General features: G+C 38.2%; 1 protein-coding gene across 13 annotated transcripts in view; it reads right to left on the minus strand.

Moving 5' to 3' along the window:
- Positions 1–523: 523 nt before the first annotated feature.
- The window catches only part of MAP7 (microtubule associated protein 7), a 208,133-nt gene continuing 191,729 nt past the window's right edge, over positions 524–16,927 (minus strand). For 10 of the 13 annotated variants that reach the window (XM_009452071.5, XM_016956367.4, XM_016956361.4 and 7 more), the window contains 3 exons: positions 14,430–14,532; positions 3,654–3,877; positions 524–2,037 (listed from right to left, as the gene is read on the minus strand). In XM_009452071.5, the coding sequence (XP_009450346.4) occupies positions 2,027–2,037; positions 3,654–3,877; positions 14,430–14,532 (338 nt within the window). In that variant the 3' untranslated portion in view covers positions 524–2,026. Of the gene's footprint in view, positions 2,038–3,653; positions 3,878–8,822; positions 9,066–14,429; positions 14,533–16,927 lie in introns of those variants that run through there. The other 3 variants (XM_054686353.2, XM_054686352.2, XM_054686351.2) reach the window with 2 other exon arrangements.

Consider the following 16,927-nt stretch of genomic DNA (forward strand, 5'->3'; position numbering starts at 1 on the left):
CCACCAAATGGACCTGTGATTGGTGACTAAATTGGCCTAGATAGTTTGCAATGGTGTAGGAAGGAAACTAAAAGCCCATTCACTCTCATTTCATACTGAGGGCCATATTTGATTCCTGAGTGCTCCCCTTAATGTAGGGTGAATACTGAAGACCTCCTTAAGGTCTGCAAGTAAATACAGATTTTTCCAGTGCTGGCCAAAAAGCAAGCCAGCCATTGTAAAGGTCAGGGTCATTCTCTGGCAGTGCTGCTCTTTAACACAATATAATTAAGAATTTTGCACCACTTCTAATTAAAACTTGATTACTTAGAAGACTTTGTTTGCTAATGATGACTAAAGTTTAAAAACACACATGAAAAAGAAAAACAGCCAAAATACACCTACTGCTCTAAATTTTAAATAAGGCTATCCTATATGCTTAATCAACAGGAGGCTAGGAAAATGTCACTGAGTTAAATGAAGGACAATCTGAAGACTCAAGAATCAATCTGAGTGAAGTTGTAACATATGAGAAAGCTAGAAGTAAAACTATGTCAAACATTTTATTTGGTGTTTCATGCTATGTTGATTTAAACAAATTAAACAAGTTTGTTGAACAGATTTCTTTTCTAATATAATGACTATGTGTACATGGACAACTGAAAACAGGGAAAACCCCCAAATTAATGTTTTCACAAATTACAAGACATTACTAAAGACCATATGCCTGGATTAAAAAAAAATAGTCCAATAGATGAAGTCTCTCATTCAACCTAGCAGTTCAACCAATTTCTCTTTTAATAAAAGCTGCACATTACAGTGGTATAAATTTATCTTTTAAACACTCCACATAAAAACATGTGCACCCTCTCCTTCTACATTTAATCATTAGTAGTCTCTAAAATGGTAAAATAAAACTGAATTTATATTAGCAAATGAAAGTGCAAGTTTGTACAGCTAGGCTCAGCAGCAAAAGTGAAGAATAAGAATGAAAGGTGAAAAGCTGACAGATGCCACGCAGAGCAAGGACTTCCATGAAGGTCCGTGTCCTGTGTGCCAAACACAGTCAACATTCCATCATTTTCTCATTGCTCTTAAACGAGCAAAACCAAATTCTTTTTCTATTTAAAGAAATATTAAATCTTTATTTTCCCCAACATAATTTGTGATCAGGTAAGGCAAAGATAAGTCCACCATCACTGGGGACAGCAGCAACATACAGACTTCAGAAATAGCCCTGAATCATCAGTAACATTCTATCGTGGTAACATCAGAAGGAATGCAGCTAACAAATTAAATTTGTAATGTTGTCACATTATTCTAATTTATTTGATTAGTTTATCTGGAAAAACTTTATAAATACATTATGTAAGAGGGCAGTAAATTATTTTCTTGCTTTGAAAAAATAATGTTTTTTCACATTTTAAAACATTTTAGTCTGCTTTTGCAAAAGGAGTTGCAAGAAAAATGTGACAGCTGGGTTTGCAGAATGTCCATGTACAAGTTGTATTTATAAGAACCTGGTAATCTGCCTATAATTTGCTTCTACAAATAGAGCTCTTTGCAATAATATTTTAAAAAACAGGCTTAAACTCTTCTCCTATTCATTCTACTTGTAGAACAAAGAGGTACTTATTTTTCAAGTATTATAAAAGGTAAAAATTTTTTTGCCAATTTTACATGTTAAGCTTTTAAGACCAAAAAAATCATGCCTAGTCAGCCCATTTCTTTTATAACCAAATTCTCTTGTCTTTTAAAGAATGCAGAAAAATATTGATTGCTAAGAAGGAGCACACTGGAAAAAGCCATTTTAAAGCCATTTTAAAGTATTGAAGAATTAGACATATTTCTTTTTTCCTATTGATGAAAATTATTAGAAAAGCTATCCAGTCTGTTGTCTTTAGCTAGTTTTAATAAATCTTTTCAAAATGATGGTCAAGAACTCTAGAAAACGGGTGGAGGGGATGCTCCTTTATAGCAGGAAAGGAATTCCATTAATTGTAGAAATTCTCATTAAATTTCAGCTTTGGTTCTTCAGAAGAAACACTCATATAACTTCTACATGAAGAGACAGAAAAAGAACAGATTAATATGACATTTATCTAAAATCTTATTTCAAGAATACCATAGTAATACCTTAAATTTCTAAAACTTACTATACTGTTATATACACTTATATAAGAATAGGCAATTTTGTTAGGATTCACAGTCTTATATTTAAGTGAATTCTGTTACTCATAGGAAACATATGTTCTTTTCTTTACATCAGCTTAGGCCACAGCCTTCATTTTTCCAAGTGGCATACACAGATTGTACTTTTCTCGGTTAGGGGTTTAAACATTCATTTCTCTTGTATCCTCAGTATCTGATGCTTAGGGTTCTAAACATATGTTGGAGGTTAAATAAATGTTGATAAATCATCTGGAAGTTCTTTCCCTCCCTGTAAATCTGTAACATGAGTAGGAAGCTGCGCTGGGCATGTTTCCATCAACATACCATTAGTCGGATTGTTCCCAAAGGCTTAAGAATCAGAAAGTCAGACAGGGGAGGGCCCTTACAACCTCCCTTCAAATCCTAGAAAAGTGGAGTTCACTAAAGTGAGGTTCCACTTCCAAGGTCAGTACACTAGAGGAGAAAAGAAGAGTAGCTTCATTTGGATGGGTGGTTCACATTGGTTATCTCATCACATTAAAAGTTGATTTATTACAGATTCACTGATTGAATCTAGAAGGCAAAACAATTTGCCCACAAATAATTCTGTATTGTCTCCATTTAGTTATCCTGAATTTGGCCAGTTCTTTTTGTAGAAATATAAAGAGATGCTGGTCAATACATGACAGTCATCTTCAGGGAAGAGAAGTCAACAAAATTGAAACAGGTTTGAAGAGACAGGGAGCACAGATTATCTTGCTAATTCCTGAGACTGATGGGATTGCGTTGCTGAGCTGCTATGACCACTAAGTTAGTAATATTTGACATTACATCTTCTTTCTTTGGGTCCTGATTGTTCTTTTTGCACAAAGACTTCAGGTCAAGTGTGGGTCAAAGAGACATTGTATAAGAAAGTCACAGGCAGTTTCAACAGCAACAAAATCATTTAACAAGTAAAGATCCTTAGACTCAGTGTGAGTACTGGTTTCATCACCTAAATCGTAACTATCCATCATGTCACATTTTGAAAGGACAATAATTTATTACCCAGGTTGCCAAACCCAAATAAGAGAAAAATGGTGGGAGAACATGATGGCAGTCTTCAAATACATGAAGACCTGAGAAAGATGGAAAAAACTCAGATCTTTCTCTAGTGGGCAGCACTAGGCCGGATGGTCCAAAATTATGGGGAGGCAGCCCTGTCTTTCTACAAAGCATATTCTGAGCATGCATGATGTCGGGTAATGGGTGCTGCTCTGTGCAGAGAGGCTGACAGACACCCACTGGGTGCTGCGGACTGGACTTCTGCACTGACTGAGAGAATAGGAGAGGCCTTAGAAGTTGTCCAATCCAACTCAAAATTCAATTTCTATGAGCCAGGCACAATCTCTTCCACTGTGGCTTGCTTGGTCCTTTGAAGAACAAAGTGTTACCACAATCATACTGTAGAAGGCAGCAGTTCGTGTCCTCCTGGGTGTCAGATATTTCTGATGACTACAGAAGGGAGTTGGAGGCAAGCTTACCTGCAGTCTGCTGTGTCTGAACACCATCTACCTGAGGCAGGGGCCCAAGTGTCCCTTCATCATCAAAGGCCAAAATTGGATTCAAAGGAATTTCTGGGCTCTCACTGTTGGTGACATCTAATCTGGATGGTTTAGATCCAATGGGTAAGTTTATAATTTCTTCAAAATTTTCATTCTGAACAGATACACCATTTTCATTTGGTTGTTTTTCCAAATCGGGAGTGCTAAGGAATTTGAAAAATAAAAATAGAAATAAGTTAGTCTTAAAACTGGAAAACACATTATTAGGAAAACCAAAATGTTTTATAATGAATAATTTTATAAATCTACAATTAAAAAAATCAGACTGATGAGTCACATCATTACTAACAAAAATAATAAATTGTGGTGTATTTGTACCTTAAATTCTTATTTTAAAAAATCTAGGTCAGGCACAGTGGCTCATGCCTGTAATCCTAGCGCTTTGGGAGGCCGAGATGGGAGGACTGCTTAAGGCCAGGAGTTCAAGACTAGCCTGGTAAACATAGCAAGACCCCCGTCTCTACAAAAGAAAAAAATTAGCTGTGTGTGGTGGCACGCACCAGTAGTCCAAGCTACTCTGACAGTCGAGGTGGGAGGATCACTTGAGCTCAGGAGTTTGAGGCTTCAGTGAGCTATGATGGCACCACTGCATTCCAGCCTGGGCTATGGAGTAAGACCCTGTCTCTAAACAACAACAAAAAAATTTTAAATCTGTTATTTTGTTATGAAAATTATCAAATAGAACAATTTATCAATTACAACAGATCATCATTAATAGAAGTAAATCAGCAGCAGCAGCAGTTCTACACATTTAATGATTTCTGCTGCAGGCATTTTTATATTCATCTGATAAAGAGTACCACTTATGAGGACCTTTGCCTCAAAGATGAGGGGATTATAATTTGGAGGGGGGAGTAAATGATTTGCACAAAGTCACACAACTGCTGAGAGATAGTTGAGGCTAAATGCACGATCTCTTAATCTCTGGTCCTGTGTTTTTCTCATTAAGCCATTTCGCACACTTTCTAGATATTCCAGCTTCCTAAAGCCCTTGCATAATTTCATATGTAAATTTTTGAAGACCAATCTTCTTATCTTTGCCCCTTAAATCTGCCTCTGACCTCATCTTGATCCTTATGAATTCATGCTTAATATCTTGGATTTATTTTTGAGATATACTTAATTGGCCCCAAATACTTAATCTTCTACGGTTTTTCTTAGATTGCCACTCTCTCCAACTAAATTGGCAGCCCCTTATGTTATAGGCTCATTATTATGCTTTACAATGTAGCCAAATAATGCCTATGCATCAAATGAGTGCTAAACTAATTTTACCATTCATTTTATTTCATTGCAGCATATACATATGTGTGCAAGCTTCATAACTTGTTCAATGCTCAACAAATTAACCTTAGTCTCAGTAATACCAACTGCTTGAACATTGTTAGCAGGTCAGTTTGTCTTCTCAAATTGGAAAACGATGCTAATGTAAATCCAACCTTTCTACTGCTTTTTAAGACTTTGCTTTTTTTGCCTGATTGAATAAATAGTTTACTTTCTTTTTCCTTTTTTGAGAAGGGTCTCACTCTGTTGCCCAGGCTGGAGTGCAGTGGTACAGTCTCAGCTCACTCCAACTTCTGCCTCCTGGGTTAAAGTGGTTCCTGAGTCTCAGCCTCCCAAATAGCTGGGACTACAGGGGCAAGCCACTATGCCTAGCTAATTTTTGTATTTTTAGTAGAGACAGGGTTTCTTCGTGTTGGCCAGGATGGTCTCGAACTCCTGGCCTCAAGTGATCTGCCCCCATCGGCCTCCCAAAGTGCTGGGATTACAGCCATGAGCCACCGCGCCCAGTCAAAATAGTTTACTTTCTCTACTGAGTGAGAAGTATTGACTTTGGAACACATTCTAAAGCATTTCTGATTTGAATATTTGTGTATTTTTAAAATTATTAAACCTTCTTTTTTTACGGAAAAAATGAAGATGCCTGTCCTAAGTGTCTCACAAGGCATTGCAGAATACACTGAAAACATTATTTGTAAAATAATCTAAAATATTATACAGAAATATTATACAGTGTGATGATGCTTTTCTGCTATTTTACTAAGAAGGGAAGGGAATGCCACTAGGCATTATAAGTCTCCACAAGAGTACAGTCACACACATGTGCACATGCACCCCCCCCAAGTCACATGTGCACACACATGCCTAACACCTACTGTTCTAAGTGCCTGGGCTGCCACACCCATCTTCCTGTTCTTGCCTAACACCAACAGCCTTTCTGTAACTAGGGAAACAATTTTGGTTCTTAATACAGAGAGAATTTAAGTAGAAGTCCTGGCAAAGGATAAAGAACAGGAACGTATCTCCAGAGCCCCCTTTCCTTGGCAACCTTAACCTGTCACCTTCCAGGCCTGCATGTGCTAACAAGTCATAATGGCAATGGCTAACCCCAGACTTGAGCCAGTATCAGATTTCATTTCCCCTCCACCTGCCCATTCTAACTGCTGGCAATCAGAGGGATAATTGTGCTATATGCATTGGATGACAAGTCATGAAATGTTCAGGGGACATCGGGACTGGTAGAAACTATAAAACTGAAACTGAAGTACTGGGGTTAAGGAGTATGGATCCGTGTATCCACTCAGAATAAGAGCACCAGCTTCTGAATTCCCTGCCTTCAGTTACCTTCTGAAGTTTGAAGACTGATGTAAGACTTTTGAAGACTGCACGCTTTGCTCCAGTCCAAAATGTGTACAGGGAGGGGTTGGGACCTTGCCAAGAATCTGCAGTCCACACAGCTTATGGAAGCCAGAACCTTATTTTCTCTTGATATTTATTAATTATGTTAAAACAAGTAACTTTTAAATTAAAAGGGATATATCTCTTCCTTGTGAACAATAGGGGCCTGGGAATGTTACTTTTCCTTCAGGCCAAACTAAGAGCAATGATGAACTCAAGATTTGGAGGGAAAATGAATGGGTCAAACACCAAAATTACCAAAAACTTCTTATTTTAAAAAAAAGACGAACATTCTACGAAAAGACAGCTCCCCTACGGCTATGAACAAACATGAAATGTCTTCTGGAGTATTAGGAGGGTAAGGCAGTAGCTGTATAGGCAGCAGAGCTTCTTAGCCTCTGGACTAGAGATTCTCAGCTGGGGGTAGAAGAACATCTCAGAATGACCTGAGAAACTGCAGATAACTTCCTCTGTTCCCATTCTGATATTCACCCCTGTCCTCCCCGACTTGTATTCATATGGATCCGTATCCTTTGTTTCCTGTTCCAAAGCAAGTTTCCTATCCATGAACAAATATTTTCCTCAATTCTTGTGGAGCATCCCTCCACAAGTACTCTCTCTTAAGAACCAAACATGGCTTTTGAGTAAGAATGATCAGCTCAAGGGCATATATAATACTCATATATTTCATAAAGATATATTTCAAGTATTTTATAAACATCATATATCTTACATAGGAAAATGTATATATTCATTTATAAAATTTTATAAAATCCATATATGTTATTAATATATATTCATATACTTCTTTGAGACAGGGTCTCACTCTGTTGCCCAAGCTGGAGTGCAGTGGTGCAATCACGGCTTACTGCAGCTTCAATTCCCTGGGCTCAGGCGATCCTCCCGCCTCAGCCTCCCGCGTATCTGGGACTACAGATGCATGCCACTGCCCTCGGCTGATCTTTGTATTTTTTGTAGAGACGGGATCTTGCCATGTTGCTAGCTGGTCTTGAACTCCTGGGCTCAAGTGATCTGCTTGCCTAGACCTGCTAAAGTGCTGGGATTACAGGCGTGAGCCACCACACTTGGCATATTCACATATTTCTGTACACCTTTAAAATCTGGCCAGAATTGTGATAACTCAAACCCTCTTCCATTCTAACTAATGTCAGTGGGGAACCTGTCAGGGGGAAAAGAGATGGGCAAGAAAAATGGCTTTGGGGCAAAGGGGCCAGGCGTCTCACTCAGGAGTAAGGTGAGGAGTAGGGTTCAGGATACTTCTGGTACAGAGTTGCTCTATAACAAAGGGTCTCAGTCCTAGCTGCTAGGAAAAGTAATGTTAGGGGGTCGCCATCCTCCTGGGGTGCTGCTAGACAGTTTGCTGAAATATCTCAAGGTGGGGAGGAGCAAATGTAATTTAGTTCACAGCATTCATTTATTTACAAATATATTAGGTACTAAAGACATTAGGAAAAGTGATACTTCTCTCTCAATATGAATGAAAAGATAGTCATTCTGAGCAGTGGAGTTTTCTAGCAAAAATAAATTCTACCACTATACTTGCATGATCTGTCATGATGGATTTTCATGGAGTATCAGGCACACCATGTTCTTTGGCAGGGACCCCGAGCATTTCCATTAATCAGTGATTTAATTCACAGTGGGCAAGCTGGAGGGATCTATAACTCTACTTGAGGTGCAAAGTAGGGTATTTAATAAAGATACTGACTGATCACAAGGATCATGGAATGCCTCACTAAAAATAATGCACTGAGATGAAAACCAAAGATTTTATAAGCATTTTAAGGTTAATTTGAAACTAGGAGTGAAAGGAAATATTTATGGATGTGATTTGTCATTTAAAGTTTTTAACAGAATTTCAGATGTAAAACTGTTTAAAAACCTGAGTTTCCACTGCATCAAAGGGAATGTTTATTCATGAATGGGAAGCTGTTTTGGGGATGGATTTTAAAGACAAGAATAGGCTGGGTGTGGTGGCTCACGCCTGTAATCCCAACACTTCAGGAGGCCAAGGTGGGATGACTGCTTAAGGCCAGAGGCCAAGAGTTTGAGACTAGCCTGGGCAACACAGGGAGACCTAATCTCTATAAAAATATATATGTTTTAAATTAGCTGGGTGTGGTGGCTCGCACCTGTAGTCCCAGCTACTCAGGAGGCTGGGGTGGGAGGATCATTTGAGCCAGGAGGTAGAGGCTGCAGTGAGCCATGCTCGTACCACTGCACTCCAGGCTTGGTGACAGAGCAAGACTCTGTTTTATAAAATAAAAATAAAACAAAATAAAGACAGGAATAAGCAAGCCCTTCTCTAGATGGAAGAGTTTAAGTGGCAGAGAGCCCCAGGGATCAGTGCTAGGGTTAGTTTTATAATAATCGGAAGACAAGCAGGATAAAATTTAAGTATGCAGATAATGTTTATTCTTGGAAATGCAAGTCATAAAAATAGCCCCTCGAGAACAACAGGGAAAATCATGAAATGAGTGACAAGGCAGGCAGTCTGTAAAAGCAGTGGGTTTAGAAAACTGTCAGCTGAGCTATCCTTAAAAGACAGTGAATGATCAGTCACAATGGAGGTTAAGACATCTTGGGATCACTGCAAACTGTTCCTTGGTGATACTGACTCCTTGTGTTTTGCTGGTAAAAAAAAAAAACAAAACGAAAAAACAAAAAAAAGCCAATAAAATGCTAGGCAGGAGAAGATGGGATACCAGGAACAAACCAAAAGCATTATTTTACATCACACTGCAGCTACACCTAGTGTACTGTGTGTTTTCTGGACACTGCATTCATTTAAGGAGGATAAAGATAATGATATGTAACATTCATATAGTACAACAGTTTTCGGAACTCCTTCACAGATAGCATTTCACTGAACCTCCCAATACTTTGTGTGGAAAGTATCTCCATGTCCAGATGAGAAAACTAAGGCTTAATTAAGTAGGTTAACCCCACAGTTGCTGAACTTCTCAAAGGTAAAACTAGGGATCCAGCCTGGAACTTTTGGTTCTGAAGCTCTTTTTCCTCAACCCCATATTCATGCTGAAGAATCTCTGAAGAAATATGAATAAAATATTCAAACAGCTGAAGAAGGAGTCTTTTAGAGATAAGGTAAATATGTCAGTTATTGATTTACTGCCTCTCAGCTCCAAATTCACCCATCATTCCTGTTCTGTGAAACTGGATCCAGGCCTGTTAAATAATTATCCTTTGCCACTGCTGGAGAGACACTGCAGCAGAGTTTTGCTTTCTGGTTGGTGTGTGCTTGCTCAGCAGGCTTCTTTAGCATACACGTGCTTTTCCCAGTGCCTGGCTCCTGCAGTGCACAGTGGCCAGCAGCCTCCCACCAGCACCCCCACGGGGCAGATTCATGGTAGAGTGCTTCTGGGGAGACAGTGAACAGCTTTCCTAGGCACTCTAGAGGGTGGATCTCTGGCAAGTTCTGCTGGCAAGAAAACATAGCAACTTCTCTGGCATCCAATATAAACAGTTATATCCTCTCTAACAAGGTCTGGATTACAGACCTGCAGGGTAAGGGATCTTTCTTCTTGGGTGCAACACTAGGGTATGTGACTGCTCCTTGTATCTGCTATTCGTTTTTTTTTTTTTTTTAACAGGGTCCCACTCTGTTGCCCAGGGTGGAGTGCAGGGGCATGATCAAGGCTCACTGCAGCCTCGACCTCCTGAGCTCACGCTATCCTCCCACCTCAGCCTCCTGAATAGATGGGACTATAGGTGTACACCACTGGGCCTGGCTAACTTTTTGTATTTTTAGTAGAGATGGGGTTTTGCCATGTTACTCAGGCTGGTCTCCAACTGGGCTCAAGTGATCCACCTGCCTCAGCCTCTCAAAGGGCTGGGATCACAGGTGTGAGCCACCACACCAGGCCCCTAAATTCTTTAGAATTCTCTTTCTTTTTTCCTTTTTTCCCTATCATTCCCACAAGTTCTCTTTATTTCTTATAAGCCAAACCAAAATCATAGTTACTCCATCCTATTTACTCCAATCCTAATGATAGTTATTCTTTAAATTTTCTCCGGTTTAAATCTATGTTTTTTTCCTTCTGATTAGACCCCGACTGATACAGTAAACATAATAGGAGGATTCAGCTTATAAAATAAGTGTAGACAGGGAATAGAAATAAGACCCATAAAACTATGAAGGGTATGGAAACTACAAACAATGACATTCTCTAAAACCTAGTTTATGATAACTATGGATCCTAACCTTGAAACTGCAAAGAGCAGCTATAAGAGAAATAAAAGTACTTCTTTATGCCCTTCTTTTCTTGTACTTGTTGCTATAAGAGGTAATACAAGGCAAAAATACAGATTGTTTCAAGATCGATCTGGATGAATTCAAGGACGACAAATTTAAAAATAATTAAGGGAAGCAGAATTTCTTAGGCTACATATCACAAACTGTGTGTCATATAATGGGGACCAAACTTAACATCACATTAAACATTTCCTACAGGTCAATGTCATTCAGAAATGCACTGTTTCTCAAACTGGGGTCCTGTTCTTTACATGATTTTTAAAAATTTATGTTTTCACCCAGGTAACTTAAAAAAATAATGTACAGTCTGATCATCTGTCTGACTGATTATCACAAAGCTGAGTTTTGCTACATAATTTCAGTGCTCCATTTTCAGGTGTATTTCAAAGCATACTGATATCAGGTAGCACCAGCTTATTTGACAAGGGCTAATGACATGAACCAGCTGAACTGCTAAATAAATATGCTAGTGCCATGTAAAAGCCAAGTATCATCATGGCACTCTGTATTAAAAAGAGGTTAGGGGTTTTAAAGCAGTTCAAACAGAGAGAAGCAGTGAGTGAAATGAATCATGGTTATCCCTAATGCAAAAGGGATCAATCAGTACCATATGTATATTACCCACTTAATTTCAGAAAAACATCATTCTTCACAATAATTTCACTGTTCTTGATTTTACAGCTTTATTTATTTTTTTGAGACAGGGTCTCGCTCTGTCACTCAGGTTGGAGTGCAGAGTTCTGATCAAGGCTCACTGCAGCTTTGACCTCCTGGGCTCTAGTGATCTTCCCACCTCAGCCCCCCAAGTAGCTGGGACTACAGTTGTGTGCCACCATGCCTGGCTAATTTTTGTATTTTTTTAGAAAAGGGGTTTCACCATGTTCCCCAGGCTAGTCTTAAACTCCTGAACTCAAGTGATCTTCCCACCTTGGCCTCCCAGAGTGCTGGGATTACAGGCGTGAGCCACCATGCCCAGCTGGTATTTAGTATTTGAGGGGCAAAAGCATTTAGGTGGCTACTGCAAACATCCACGGACTTGGTCAGTGGGGGTGCCCTAGAAATGGAAATCAAGGGATAGAAGGGTAACATTGTGGGGGAAGGTTGAAAGTAGTTTTATTATTTATGTAAATTTGTGATCTGCTGTTTTGGCTTTATAAATGAACAAGGGCTATAGAAATTTTAAACCTAAATTTATATTTGTAAAAATAATACAAGTAACTCTGGGAATCTACTATATATATATATATAATATATATATATAAAATATATACATCTACTATATATAAAAATATGTATCTACTATATATAAAAAATATATATATCTACTATATATAAATTTCCTTTATATAAATTCCTTTAAATTCCTATAAATATATATAAATTTCCTTTAAAGGAAATATATATCTACTATATATAAAAATAAATTTCCTTTATATAAATTCCTTTAAATTCCTATAAATATATATTTCCTTTAAAGGAAATATATATATATAGTAGATATATATAAAAATATATATAGTAGATATATATACATATATATTTCCTTTAAAGGAGAGACACTGGAGTAGATGGCCAATGGATTTCATATTAGGCTTATTCTTATATTCTGATGTTTATGTCTGATGCTCATCTGGACCTGCCTGTATTGTCAGGTGAAAGTAGAAAAAGGCTATGCTTATGTTTCTTCTAATGGTTTGACAGGGATTATTTTACATATATGACAAAGGATAATTTATTTGTTGGGTAAAGATGGATGACACCAGTAAGTTCATTTTGGTTTCATTACAAATTGTTGCTTTTCTGTGTGTGGAAAAGGCTAAAATATAACAGAATTTTATTATCTGTATCAAATATAGTAAAATTATTTTTTAGGTTCTTATATAATGATTAATTGCTTGGTGATATTACTACTGAAGAGAGTCAAATTATGCATAAATTAACTTTATAGATCAGATAACATAATCAGTGGCTTAAGAAGCTATGGTAGGCTGGGTGTGATGGCTCATGCCTGTAATCCCAGCACTTTGGGAGGCCAAGACGGGTGGATCATTTGAGGTCAGGAGGTCAAGACCAGCCTGGTCAATATGATGAAACCCATCTCTACTAAAAATACAAAAATTATCTGGGTGTGTCTCCTTGAACCCAGGAGGTGGAGGTTGCAGTGAGCCAAGATAACACCACTGCATCCAGCCTGGGCAACAGAGTGAGAGTCTATCTCAAAAAATAATAATAATAAAAGAAACTATGGTAGGCATTGTCTGTTCCCCATAATAATGGGATTCTCTCTGTGGTATCTTTTACTCTTTTTCTTTTAAAAAAGAAATCTCTGAAGTCAATGAATTGAACATAATAAGTTTTAGGGAATGAATTTAAAAAATCTAATTAAAACTAAGAAAAAATACGATTTAATATAGATCTTAGGTAATTACAACAATAAAGTTATTCAACATAATTGGAAATGAATTATTAAGATCTCTCAGGGTATCCTCTTTGGTATTATAGTAGGCAAAAAATAAATAAATAAAAATTCCACGGTCTCAGAAAGATATCAACACAATAGTAGGGTGACTTACCTTTTAACTGCTGCCCATTACATTATAAAATGTTACATTACATTATAAAATTACATTATAAAATGTAGTGTCTGTGTTTCTGTACTTATCCTGGCCAAAAGCCGAGAAACAATTATGTGTTTTTAGATTAAGAAAATAATTTGAGGACCTTCAGATGTCTGTTGGTAGCAAAGACTGGCATTAAAGACAGGAAGACTCATACATTAAGTAGATTTCCCAAATTTAAAAAGTCATAGCTAAATTTTTTTGAACATTATTAAAAATATTTCTGCAAGTTCTCTATGATTGGATTTTTAGGCACAGGCTATGATTACCCTTATTTTTCGTTTTTGAAAATGTTCATATGATGCTGTTGATCTAATTACAAGGAAAGAGAAAGGCAATCTTTCTGAAACCCAGACTGTTTTCTAGGCTGTTGTTAGCAACTGTCTGGTTCTTCAATAAGAAGCCCTGTTATTAATAATATAAGAAATACTGACATCTACATGACTTTTATATGGAACAAACATGTAAGTCACTGTAATATTATGTATGGCTAAAATGCAATTGTTATATACCATTAAAGAATGTGGATATGGTCCACATCAGGCTAAATATACACAAAGAAAACTAACAGATTATCACTTTTTTTTTTTTGTTTTTTGAGACAGGGTCTCACTCTGTCACCCAGGCTGGACTGCAGTGGCAGGAGTTTGGCTCACTGCATCCTTGACCTCCTGGGCTCATGCAATCTTCCTACCTCAGCCTCCCAAGGTGGGACTACAAGCACACACTATCATGTCTGCTAGTTTTTCTATTTTTTTTTGTAGAGATGGTGCTTTGCTATGTTGCCCAGGCTGGTCTAGAACTCTCAGCCTTAAGTAATCCTCCCTCCTCAGCCTCCCAAAGTGTTGGGATTACAGGAGTGAGCCCTGCACTTGGCCACTTGTAATATTCTTGGAACAGTCACACTAAATCCTCACCATCACATTTAATGACTCGAGAAAAAAGATATTTCCACTTTCTTGGAGTACAGAATTACTAGCTCAACCAAAAATCAATGAAGCCCCCCAAAATAATAAATCCTAATGTTAAGACTTTGAAATTCTGGTGGAGCTGGTGGCTAAAAACAGTAATGTTTTACTTTAATTAATGTCAGTGAAAACTCACCTCTCCACTGTCACTTTTGACTGGTGTGAGGTAACCACATGTGGGCTGCCAACTGGCTTTCCATTTCCCGGAGCGTTTGTTGTACATGGAAGTGCAGATACCTCTGGGCATAGTAAAGGAGACAGAACACAGGGTTACTAATATTCTTTTCTTAGACCTAACCTCCAAGAGCCAGAATGCCTTGATTTATGTGCTGGTTCTGCTACTTAAGTGATGTGAGACCTTGGGCACATCACCTAAACTCTCTGTGCCTTAGTTTCCTCATTAGTAATAGTACCTACTTCATAGATTGTTAGAATTAAATGTATTCATATTAATACATGTAAAGGACTTAGAACAGTGTCTGGCACGTTGGAAGGGCTAAGTATTATTATTTTTCCTTGCACTAAAGTTACAGAAAGTATATAATATTGAAACCAAAGCAACTGATAAAGACAGCAGTAAGCTGACTTGATCAAGCTGACACTGAATATCTTTACAAAGGATTCAGAGCAAATCACCATGGAACACCATAAGTATTAAAAATATTTTTGAAAACTCAGTTTAGTCCTATGCACACTTAGAACGATGAGGATTTCACGAATGGAAAGCGGTGTACTGTACCTAACCATTCCACCTCATTATTCAAAGCTCAATGTTGCAGCCCACTTTAAGCTGACAATATTGATGACTGCCTCTAAAATACAGGACAGGGTTACTTATAAACCTTTACACAGGCTGGAGTTTCACATATATCTGTGGTAGATTATGGTTTCAGCTTGATGTGAGAGAATAACTGAAATAATTCCTACCCCTCACCCCCTTGCCCCCTGCTTTTTTTTGAGACAGGGTCTCATTCTGTCACCCAGGCTGCAGTGCAGTGGTGTGATCACGGCTCACTACAGCCTCGACCTCCTGGGCTTAGGCAATCCTCCTGCTTCAGCCTCTCAAGTAGCTGGAACCACAAGTACATGCCAACATGCCCAGCTAATTAAAAAAAAAAATTATTTGTAGAGACAGGGTCTTGCTATGTTGCCCAGTCTTGAACTCCTGAGCTCAAGTGATCCTCCTGCCTCAGCCTCCCAAAGTGTTGGGATTATAGGCATGAGCTACCTCACCTGGTCTGAAATAATTCCAAGACAATGTTATTTTACAACCTGGCACAAATTCAATAAAGCTGCCAGAGGTACAAGAGATCTGATAACTAAGGCAGAAAGGTAAGTGATAATTTCAAATCTGCCCAAATTTGCAAAGCTGGTGACAGGCAGCCCCTGAGAAAACATCTGATAGGTCTGTAAACTCACCTGCCTGCTTACCCAACTTAGAATTCTCTTTGTAGCACTGGTAACACCAGTCAGCCCGCAATCAGATGTGGGACTGGGAGAAGGGGAATATTTGTTAGGCACAGCTAATCCTCAAGCCTCCTTTTAGCAGTTTTAACTCAAATCAAATTTACATGAGTGTTGATAAACACAGCTATGCCAATCAGCAAGTTTCACCTTCCCTCTTGCCTTTGTTCATTCTTGGATTGATTTATAAAGAATACTGAAAGAACATATAAGGAAAGGGCAGGAAGGGGGAAAATGAAAACAAACCAACAAGGAGACTGGACAGGCACAAACTACAGCATTAGCCCCTCAAATAATCTTGAGCTGGTGCAATTTACAGCCTAAATTGATCACTCTGACAACTCACTGGGTACTATGCCTACTTACAGCCTGTGTCTATTACAATATTCTTGAAGACAGTATGCTAAAAATGCAATGGGGTTATAATATACAACCATTAGGACTATTCTCCAAACATACACATACATACATTAGGGCATCTTTAAAAGAGCATGAAAACTCCACTATAAAGGAATTATGACATGCAGAAACCAAAATAGCTTCTATGGAAATAAAACCAAGTCCCAAAATACCAATAATACTTTACATTTGAAGACCCTTAATGTTTATAGGCAATGTTCTGTCACATAAACCGTTGGATTTGATCTTTGAGCAAAAGGTATTCCAGCCTTTGCTTTTGTTTGTAAACAGAAAAAGAAAACTGCAGTACCTCTGGTCTTTTCTTTTCATATTGATATCACACATGAGGAAAGAGGAAGACAATGATGAGCTATCTACTAACCACCTGCATGTACAATCATGAAGACCACGAAGGATCACTGAAGGAGCAGAATCAGGAGCTGGGGAACCTGGGCCCCAGCTGCGTAAGCCTGGCCTGTCATTGGACCTGAGTGCCCCTGTGGGTAGAGGGACTTTGCCTATTTGTTCACACTGAATCCCAGCCCTATAACACGGCCTGGCACATAGAAGAGCTTCAAAAATGCTTGTTGACTCAAAGACAAAGCAAACCACTTCACAAGGCAGCAGTAGGAATTATGTATGAAAGATGTACCTGATACAAAAAGGGCACTTAATATTAATTTAATCTGAGTACTAAGGTTAATTTCACTTTTATTTTAAATACATTTGACTTATAATCTCCAAAAACAATCAATAATCTCTTTCCAAAGC

Source organism: Pan troglodytes, chromosome 5, assembly GCF_028858775.2.
Source record: "Pan troglodytes isolate AG18354 chromosome 5, NHGRI_mPanTro3-v2.0_pri, whole genome shotgun sequence".
In the NCBI taxonomy this organism is placed as follows: domain Eukaryota; kingdom Metazoa; phylum Chordata; class Mammalia; order Primates; family Hominidae; genus Pan; species Pan troglodytes.